The sequence below is a fragment of the Chenopodium quinoa genome, unplaced genomic scaffold (assembly GCF_001683475.1).
Source record: "Chenopodium quinoa cultivar QQ74 unplaced genomic scaffold, ASM168347v1, whole genome shotgun sequence".
Lineage (NCBI taxonomy): Eukaryota > Viridiplantae > Streptophyta > Magnoliopsida > Caryophyllales > Amaranthaceae > Chenopodium > Chenopodium quinoa.
The window spans coordinates 7,487,624-7,498,319 of record NW_018745448.1 but is presented as its reverse complement, the minus strand read 5'-3'; the positions used below and the strand labels follow the sequence as shown (position 1 = coordinate 7,498,319).

Genomic DNA, 10,696 nt, shown 5'->3' with positions numbered 1-10,696 from the left:
TTTCCGTTTTGATAAATGAGACACAAAAGAACCTGAGAATCTTTCCTTCCATTCTTTATTTGCCAAAAAACGATCAAGTCGCTCGTGCACATTCCTCTCCCCCCCTATTATTGTTCCATGTAAATTCATGTCCAATAAATCCCATATCCTCAAGCTCACACGTATCAACTGCCCTTCTTAAATAATCAGCTTCCACTAAATTAAATTCCCTCCCCCCCTTTTTTTTTTCATTCGACATCAGCATCAAATTCAGGTCACCACCACAAACCCACAAACCTCCCAGGTTGTGCAGAATTTCAAGTAGCAAACCTGTTTTGTGTTTATTTTCTTCCTCCGGGAATCCGTACAGCCATGTAAATCTCCATCCCTCGTTTGACTTCATACGCACCCATGAATCAATGTGATTCAAAGAGTACGATAATATTTCAACATCAAGGTTATCCTTCCACAACAAAGCAAGACCCCCACTCCTCTTTCTCCCTTCACCTACACAACTCATTACCAACAGATTATTGAAATTGGTTTTTGTTTTTATTTTCTCCATTTCATGACACTTTAATCTAGTTTCCGACAAAAACATAATTTGGGGTTTTTTGAGAAAAACAATATTTTTTAACGCATTAATCGCCGAGGTATTCCCTAAACCTCTACAATTCCAATAGAGGATGTAATTCATCGATCACCGAATTAGTTCAATTTGTTGTTATTTGACTTAGTTTATTTTGTTGAATTTTTTAAATCTTTCTTAAATGGATTATGTGTTTTGGATTACATTGTATGGTTAGAGATTTTGGACTAAGTTTATGTTGAATTTGATGTTATTTGACAAAGTTTATGTATGTTATTTTGGAACAGTGCTTCTTTTTTTTCTTTTTTTTTTTCTTTTTTGAAGCAAATTAACAGTAAAAATTATGAACAAAAATGGGATGCAAGTTATATCATAAAACAAACACTTGTTTTATTCATACTGAAACCATTGCATACATTCACTAAATTGCATATTACATCAGTTTAGATTACATTGTTCATATCACTTTGAAACCACAAATAACATATTAAATTACAGAATTAGGGCCATTTTCGCAGCAATTTTGATAAGCTTCAATATTTCATCTAATTTTCCTTTCACAATAGCAATTGGTCCCTATTCCAGTTCCAATTCATCCCCAGACCTGATTACATCTCCCTCATTCAGCCATGCCAAAAAAACGCAAGCCCTGCACTTGCATAATAGCCTTTTTGGGTTCTTTGTAGTTTCTGAAATCTTGACTGAAACCACCTTGGGGGAATATTAGTTGCATCGAACATATTTCACCCAAACAATGTTGTCAGCAATGGTGATAGCTCGCACTGAAGAAGAAGATCGAGAGTTGGCCATGGAATTGTTAAGAGAAATTGAGAATAAGAATAAGAAGAGGGATTACGAATAAGAATTGGGGGGGGGGGTTTAGGGTTTATATAAAGAGGTAATTGATTTAGGAGGGAAAGGAGCATAAAATTTTGGAGGGAAGTATTTTTTTTTAAGGGTAAGTTTGTAATTGTGTTATTCGTAAACCCATGGTTAGTCAATAATTAAGTAAAAGTTTCATTAATGTCACCAATAAATTAGTATCACTAATTGGTGATTATCAATGACAATCTAATTCATTGCTTTTTACCTCTGACAAAAAACAAAAGTTCTGTATTACCAGTGAGAATTTCTTTTAATGACAGATATCTTGTGGTTTTTCCTACAGTAACTTGGACCAGGTTAACAAGTAACAACACATCAATCATTAATAGAGTTGAATAGTATCATCCCGATCAACCACACACGTTTTCTTTCTCTCTCTAATCCAAAATGGATCGATAATACGACTAAAACCCCCAAATTTGTCAATTTTGACCTATTCCAATCTCAAATTTTCATCTCCATTAATCCCCAGAAACCCTAATTTACAGTATGATTCAAACTAAAAAACCCCAATTCAATCTGCTGTTCATAATTTTTCTAGGGTTAGGGTTTTGTTTGAATTTGGGCGATGCAATTAAAGTACCCTTTAGGGTGAATGATGTTCTGCCTGTTTTACCCCGGCAAATTTCATGGCCTGTACTTAATAATCTTCATAATGCAGTTGATTTGATGCCTTCTTTTGTGGGTTCAATCACCCCTCAAAATAATGAGTCAATTCAGTGGAAAGGGGCTTGCTTTTTTGAGAATACTGCTCGTCTTGAGTTCACTGATTCCGGCGATAAGGGCTTGGGTGGTGGTGTTCTTCATCTTACGGTATATTTATTATTTCTATGTCAAAATCACGTGTTGATTGGTGTTATTAATGTTTAAAGTTTCTATTTTTAAGCTTCTATGTTGCGTTTATTTGCCAAGTTTGTGATTAGATGGTTTTTTCTTTTTATATGTATATTTCTTGTTTTGTTGGCATAGAATTTAGTTGGATTAAATTACTTCAAATAATGTGCTGGGTCTGAAGTTTGTGTAAGCTGCTTATGATTTGGGTCGAATTATGTGCTGAAATTTTGCGCCTTTCAATTTTCTGGCACTGTTGTATTCATTTTGAATTATTTATGCTGGTATGTTTGAGATAGTATATTTCTTCTTATTATTACGTGATCATGAATTAAAGAAGCCTTGGTGATTACTATATGATTTTACTAGAGCATTCATCCTACTGAAGTTGATGATCATGGAAGTTGGGAAGTCCATTTTTTTTTTTTTTTTTTTTTTCCCTCCTAATTTAGGATTCTGTGTCCCTTTCTTTTTGAAAAACCTTGCACTATTATCAGTGATTGTGTAGATTTATTATCTGAAAAAAAGGAAGAAATGTTAGTGATATGGACCATTGATAGGCCATCAGCAATGGAAGAGTAGAAGACTGAGTTTTGTGGTCGATCTTCTGTGTTGACCTCCTTATGTTACTTGCTCTCTTTGCAGACGTCATCAGCCCACAGTTGGACCTGTATGGATCTTTATGTTTTTGCAACACCCTACAGAGTTACTTGGGATTATTATTTTGCCTCCAGTGAGCATACACTTAAGTTTGAATCGTGGGAAGAAGCTGCTGAATTGGAATATGTACGGTTTAGTGTTATATATATATATATATATATATATATATATATATATATATATATATATATATATATTTTAGTTTATAGAATTTCTTCTATTGTTGAGATAAACAATTGGTTTTCTTACTCTCCATGGAGCAGGTAAAGCAACATGGGATATCAGTGTTTTTAATGCCATCTGGAATGTTGGGGACTTTCCTTTCTTTGGTGGATGTTTTGCCTCTATTTTCTGATTCAGCCTGGGGTCAGCATGCTAATTTAGCTTTTCTTGAGAAGCACATGGGTGCAACATTTGAGAAGCGTCCTCAGCCTTGGCAGACAATAATTAATCCAGAGGATGTCCATTCTGGGGATTTTCTGGCTGTTTCAAAGATCCGTGGTCGTTGGGGAGGATTTGAGACACTGGAGAAATGGGTCACTGGGGCATTTGCTGGTCATACGGCAGTTTGCCTAAAAGATGAGGATGGTAATCTTTGGGTTGGTGAATCAGGGCATGAGAATGAAAAGGTATTTTCTGAAAGTTTTGCTAGTTTGATCCTTGTGTCCAATGCTTGGATTCACTCCTTTGCAATTGTAGGGTGAAGAAGTTATTGCGATCATTCCATGGGACGAATGGTGGAAACTGGCGCTGAAGGACAAATCAAATCCACAGATAGCTTTGCTTCCCTTGCATCCTGACGTACGAGCAAAGTTCAATACTACTGCTGCTTGGGAATTTGCACGAAGCATGTCTGGAAAACCATATGGTTACCATAACATGATATTTAGTTGGATTGATACCATAGGCGACAACTTTCCGCCTCCTCTTGATGCTCACTTGGTATACCTTTTGCCTGGATTCTGAACTGTTTCATCTTCTTTGTTAATTTGATTCAGAAAATTGTTGATCTCCATCTATTTTATTATAATTTTCCATATCTTGCTGCAAAAATTTATTGTAGCAGTGTAACTTAGTTGAATTATTTGGTGCCACTTTTGATTGTTTTGAATCTTATTGCTATCTGATCTATTAGGGTGGCTCATTCAGTTTCAATAAATACTGTAATATTGCAGGTCATTTCTGTCATGTCTATGTGGACTAGAGTACAGCCAGCGTATGCAGCAAATATGTGGAATGAGGCTTTAAATAAGCGACTTGGAACTGAGGTAAGCATGATGGCCACCCCCCCCCCCCCCCCCCCTCTCCCTATCCCTTGACCCATATTGTGTTTATGGTTGAAATAGAGGAAGACAGTAGAATGGCATACGGAATAGTTTAATTTTCTTGGGTGTCAATAACACTATGATTTTTTCTGCACATTGCTTTTGTGAAAAAATAGTACCCTATTCCTTATGATACCAGGCATTATTACATGTCAAAAAAAAAAAATTTCAAGGCACAAGACTGATGTTTAAAATGATGTCTAAATGGCCAGGTTTCAAGATGGGTAGATTGTTTTGGAATTATAATCAATGTTACATCTTATTAGCTATTAGTAAGCCCTTCAAATTGTAGATATGTTTAGCTCTTCAATGGTCTAGATATATGATTCAAATTGTTTCCTTCTAGAACTTGTTATCAATATACCTTTCAAACATTTTAATCTATTAACAGCAAAAACCAACAAGAAATTAAATATACAAACAAAAAAAACTGAACACAAAAACAACATGAATTGCACACAAATGCAACAACAAATCGAATGCTAAAACAACTCGAAATTGAATCCAAATACAAACACAAAATCAAACGTACAAACAATTCAAAGCCTTGGAGCAATCACATGTTTCCTTTTCAACCCAACTCACGACACAATTCAGGATACAGCCCTTTCCTGATCTCACAATAAACCTCACCATTCCGCTTCTTCTTCAACAAATCCTGCCCCAATTTCAATCCCTTTACAAGAACTTCATCCCCATTATTCCCAACCACAACCTCATCAATAACTCCCATTTTCAGACCTTCTCCCTTCAGTTTCTTCCCTCTCATCATAATCTCTCTCCTCTCTTTCCACCCAACTTTCTCCCTATACAACACATTGAAATACTCTGGAAATGTCATTCCAATATCAACTTCACTCATATACAATACTCCTTTATCTTTCCTCATCAGCACATAGTCGTGCGACAGCGCAAGCGCAAACCCTGCTGCTGCCGCGTGCCCGTTGATAGCCGCGATTGTTGGCATTGGAAGAGAGATAAAATCGGCGATTAAAGATTTGAAGGATTCTACAATATGATGTGAATGATTTATATCATTTCCGGGCTGGGATTGCGCCCACCGTAAGTCAAACCCATTTGAGAAGAACTTGCCTGTTGCGGTAGTGATCAAGGCGGAGGAGGTTTGAGGTGCAGAAATTGTTTGGGATTTAATGTCGGAAATGGCAGAGCGGATGGCAGTGATTAGGGTTGGGTTAAGACGGTGTTCGTCGTTTTCGCCGCTGCTTGTTAAAGTTAAGATGAAAATGTTGCCTCGTTTTTCGACACTACACATTCTGACGTTTTCAGATGAGAATTAAGAGCGGGTTTTTATGTTCAACTTTCAAATGATATTTGAAAGAGATGAGGATTTGTTTAATTGGTCAGTGTTGCAGCTTATGAATAATAGTAACATGAAGAGGAACACATTTATAGGAGTTATTTTTGTCAATGTGTCAATGAGTGGTTGCTTTAAGTATTCAATTAGGAATGATATTTCATTATTCAACATGTTATTCATGCTTATGATTTATTAATTCACCTTGATATAAATGAATCAGGAAAAGATGGTGCATATAAATTTTTTTTAATGGTCAATAGTTTAATTGTAAAGTCAGAATCTTGAATTTGCCATCTGAAATTGAAGCCTTTGTAATTGTCTGTCAGATAAGCTCTTCAAAGGTTTAAATGTGATTATTCTAATGGTATCCCGTGTTCTGACCTGTTATTAATATACTCCATATTTCAATCAGTTGTCTTTTCTCAAGGATTCTTATTGTAGTTTCCAACTTTGACGTATCTTCGGTTTGGATCATGGATACTCTTTTGGAAGAATGAAATAATATTAATAACAATGATAAAAGAAGCATGTGTAGATGGCTGCAATTGACTAACTAGAAACTTGATGAAAACTAGCTAGGACAAGCGAAATAAAATTGCCATCTGTTTAGCAAATTGATAGCCTTTGTAATTGTCTGTCAGATAAGCTCTTCAAAGGTTTAAATGTGATTATTCTAATGGTATCCCGTGTTCTGACCTGTTATTAATATACTCCATATTTCAATCAGTTGTCTTTTCTCAAGGATTCTTATTGTAGTTTCCAACTGTGACGTATTTGGGTTTGGATCATGGATACTCTTTTGGAAGAATGAAATAATATTAATAACAATAATAAAGCATGTGTAGATGGCTGCAATTGACTAACTAGAAACTTGATGAAAACTAGCTAGGACAAGCGAAATAAAATTGACAATACTAGTCTATGCCCTATTTTAAAAGTTACTATTTGGATTTTATAGTCATATGAAGTGGAATAACTTCAAACTTACCGGCTTCTATCCTTTAGTCGCTATATCTGTATGCTGACAACAATGGCTATATACAACTTTGGATAATTATGTCAACAGCTTTCAACATGTTAACTAATGTTGGGGAGGTTTATAGATAATCTTTAGATCGACATTTTTTTACATTATCCCTTCAAAATACTGTAGTTTAATTGTAGCACCTTTTACTTTAGGGCTTGGACTTGTATGAAATCCTGTTGGAGATCGAAAACCGAGGCATAGCATTTGAGCAGTTGCTAACCATCCCAGAGCAAGATGAATGGATATACAGTGACGGTAAATCCACAACATGTGTTGCCTTCATCCTTGCAATGTATAAAGAGGCTGGAGTCTTTGATCCTTTCTATGACTCTGTCCAAGTAACAGAGTTCACAGTGAGTACTATTTACTTTGTCCAAATAATTTATTATTTCTCACGTCTTCCTGTTTTGGTCCCTTTTTAATGCCTGAATTTATGAACAAAACTGCAGATCCGCGATGCATATATGCTCAAAATTTTCGAGAGCAACACAACACGTTTGCCTGGCTGGTGTAACACTGAGAACGGGAAGGTTCCGTTTTGCCAGATTCTCGGAGAGTATCGCATGGAACTCCCGGAATACAACAGCGTAGAGCCATATGCCCACATGAATGAAAATTGTCCGTCCTTGCCTCCACATTATCAGAGGCCTTCAAAATGTTGATGGTGTTTAAGTTAAGGTTATGGTTATGTTGTCTATTTACCACGTTTTATAATGTTGTGGAGCAATGCTTAAGCAACATTTGCCACATTAAAGTTAAAGTTATTTTGTAATTTGTACATATATATGAGTCATCTAATGTCTATAGCTACTTTTGGAAAATTCGTTGAGTAGGTTTATGAGACGGGTGTATATAAAATTCTTCCACGAATAAGCATTTTCGATATGAATTTACATGTCAAATTCGTTTCCTAACCAATTTCACTCTTTTACTCTCGCCCTGATAGTTGTAATCTACAATCAAGCATATCATTACATAACTATGGCTACTTTGTTTAGGATTTTTTAACTTGTATTTTTTTTTTTTGACGGGAACTTACATGTATTAAGTTACGTATCTTATTATATTTAGAATATAAGTCACTACAAGTTTAGATTGTACATAATTCTTGTAAAAAAAAAAAAAAAAAAAAAAAAAAAATTAAGAAAAAGAAAAAGAGACATAGTTAAAAATATCACAAATTTTTGTATGCGGTATGTTTGTGACATACTTAAATTATGGGCTCAACCTTATTTAAGGCCCAAAAAAATAATTGTCTCCCATTTCAATCCTGTTTTCTGTTATTTTCAAGCTAGAAATAATGGACTCCTTTTTTTCCCACTTATCAATCCTCATTGTATTCCCCTTCTCATGCTTTTGTCTCTCGGTCAATTTAGATAAGACAGAAGTGGCTTTTGTAAATGTTGTTTCGGTGGAAAGGAGAAATTTGATTATTGAGATGCTTGGTGTTAGGGAAGTGGAGATACATGAGAAGTATTTGGGATTACAAAAAATAATTGGTAAGTCCAAAAAGGCGATTTTTACCTGATTAAAGGAGAGGGTTTGAAAGAAGGTGAATGGGTGGAAGGAGAGATTGATGTCGAGACAGGGCAAAGAAGTTCTTATCAAGGCAGTTGCTCAAGCTATCCCAACTTACATGATGAGTATTTTTAAGGTGCCAGAGGGTCTTATTGATGGGATTCATTCGCTTCTATGTAAATTTTGGTGGGGACCGAGGGAAGATGCGAGGAATGCATGGCAAAATTGGGATAAGTTGTGCTTACCGAAGGCTGGGGGGGGGGGTTTATGAATTTTAGGGACCTAAAATGTTTTAATCAAGCCCTCCTAGCCAAGTAACTTTGGCGTTTACAGACTAATGAGTCAACCTTCACAAGATTTTAAAGGCAAAGTACTTAGTACTCTTCAATTATTGATGCAAATTGGGGTCTTGAGCCTAGCTTGTCTTGGCGAAGTATCTGGGGTGCTAAATGCTTATCGCGGGATGGTTTAGTGTGGAGAGTAGGGAATGACTCTAGCATTGACATATGGGATGACACTTGGTTGCTTATTGATGGTAAGCCTTGTAGAATCCCCACAAATGTTGATGTGTTGGGTGGGATGAAAGTTTGTGAGCTTATGTATGATGATAGAAGCGGTTGGGATGCGTCAAAAGTTTTAAGTGTGGTGGGTGCTGAGTGGTGTGCTGCAATTCTCGCCACTCCCTTACCTACTGTACCTTGCGCTAATATGAGGTATTGGGGGTGGACGAAGTCAGGGGTGTATGCTGTGAGATCGGGGTATTGGCTAGCTAAGATGGGCAGCTTTGTGGGTCACAATGGAGGGTTGAGTGAAGATGTGTGGATACCGGTCTGGAAATCTCCAACACTTTATGTGGAGTGCTATGAAGGGAAATTTGGCAGTTAAAGAGATAGAGGCTGCACCATTGTCATATCGTGAGTGAGAGATCGTGTCAGATTTGTGGTGCCTTGGAGGAGACTATTATTCACACACTATTCGAATGTGAAGCTGCAAAGGAGATAAGGGACCATAGTGAGCTAAATGTTAATCTGGTTTATGCCCCTAAGGAGTCTTTTGTTTCACTCTGGGATTGGCTTGTGCGAAAATTTTTCTCTGATATTGTTTGCTCTATGGCTGGTCTGATGTGGGCAGCATGGAGATGTCGAAATCTACTAGTTCATGATAATGATAGACCGAACTTTGTCATGCTAGCTTCAGGATTCTGCAAATTCGTACAAGACTACAACTCCTATACTCATAAGGTGATACAGTGACCTATTGAAATCTCGAGCCATACGAGTTTCAATGCTTGGCATCCCCCTCCAGCTGGATTTGTGAAATTTAATACGGATGCTCATGTACCGAACTCAGGAATTGCTGGACTTGGAGTTGTTGCTCCTGATGCGGGGGGAGACTTGTTACGTGCAGCAACGAAGAGAGCATACGGTAATAAGCCTGAATATATTGAGACCATGGCTGTGTTGTTTGCTTTAAAACTCGCAAGAAGGCTGGGTTATAAGAACTTATGGGTGGAATGTGATGCCGTGAACGTGGTGAAGCAGGTGAATGCGAATACAGAGGGGCTATCTCCTCTATTTGTGATTTATATATGATGATATTAAGTGTGATAGAGCTTGGTTTGATATTTGTATTGTTACTCATGTAAAACGTTCTTGTAACACCGTCGCTCCTCTAGTAGCTAGATGGGATATTGGTGCACATTTGGAGTATGTACGACTTGGTTCTTTCCCTCAAAGTATTTTAACTTTGGCGGAATTGGTTAATTTTTAATAAAATTGCTATATCTTTCCTTAAAAAAAAAAAGCATTCCTAAATTTCTAAAAAGGTTTATATTGTATGTAGATCTACACTAATATTGCGCCACGTCACCACTAGCATTTTAACAATGATTTCATGTCACTATTTTATGAGAAAAAAAATCCCACAAGTCTCCAACATGTGAGACTCATGAATATCAGATAACATTCTTACCATCTTAGAAATAGTAATTCATCATGTTATTTATACACACACAAAGTAATACAAGTATATGTTTAAGTGTTAAGCCCATGAGAAAAACTACATGTGAGTGGTGTGTTGTCCCACATTGGTTTAGTTTATAAGTAAGAGTTTGTATGGGGAAGTGTATCCCACATTGAAGATATAAGAATGATGTGTTCACTTTATAAGGCTAAAGGGCTACTTCCCTCATTGTCATATGGTTTTGAGGTGGAACCTCCTTAGTCGTATAAAGTGGACAGTTGTTACGGCTGTGGCCCAGACCCGTTTATCATGGTATCAGAGCCAAGGTTTGTTGGGCCGTTTAAAAACTGGGTATTTGTCAAGCCACTGGTTAAGGGGTCTCTATTAGATGTTCATTCCCAATGAGAATTATATTATACCTTCTGGTGTGCTCTAAGTTCTAAGGACACTCACAAGTGAGGGGAGTGTTGTTCATTCCCAATGAGGATTATATTATACCTTCTGGTGTGCTCTAAGTTCTAAGGACACTCACAAGTGAAATACACCACATTGGAGAAAGATAAGAGGTGGTTCCACTTTATAAGGTAGAGGAGTTACTCCTA

The 10,696-nt window shown here is 36.7% G+C and overlaps 2 protein-coding genes across 2 annotated transcripts; one reads left to right on the top strand and one right to left on the bottom strand.

Moving 5' to 3' along the window:
- Positions 1-1,777: 1,777 nt before the first annotated feature.
- On the top strand, positions 1,778-7,532 carry LOC110713850. The gene is made up of 7 exons (XM_021892287.1): positions 1,778-2,266; positions 2,930-3,070; positions 3,208-3,573; positions 3,644-3,886; positions 4,120-4,212; positions 6,767-6,967; positions 7,064-7,532. Exons 1-7 carry the CDS (start codon positions 1,943-1,945, stop codon positions 7,274-7,276), a joined length of 1,581 nt encoding a protein of 526 aa, XP_021747979.1. The 5' UTR covers positions 1,778-1,942; the 3' UTR covers positions 7,277-7,532.
- LOC110713851 (enoyl-CoA delta isomerase 2, peroxisomal-like) lies at positions 4,436-5,910 on the bottom strand. Its single transcript, XM_021892288.1, has one exon. The coding sequence runs from the start codon at positions 5,540-5,542 to the stop codon at positions 4,841-4,843; it is 702 nt and encodes a 233-aa protein (XP_021747980.1). The 5' UTR covers positions 5,543-5,910; the 3' UTR covers positions 4,436-4,840.
- Positions 7,533-10,696: the final 3,164 nt, after the last annotated feature.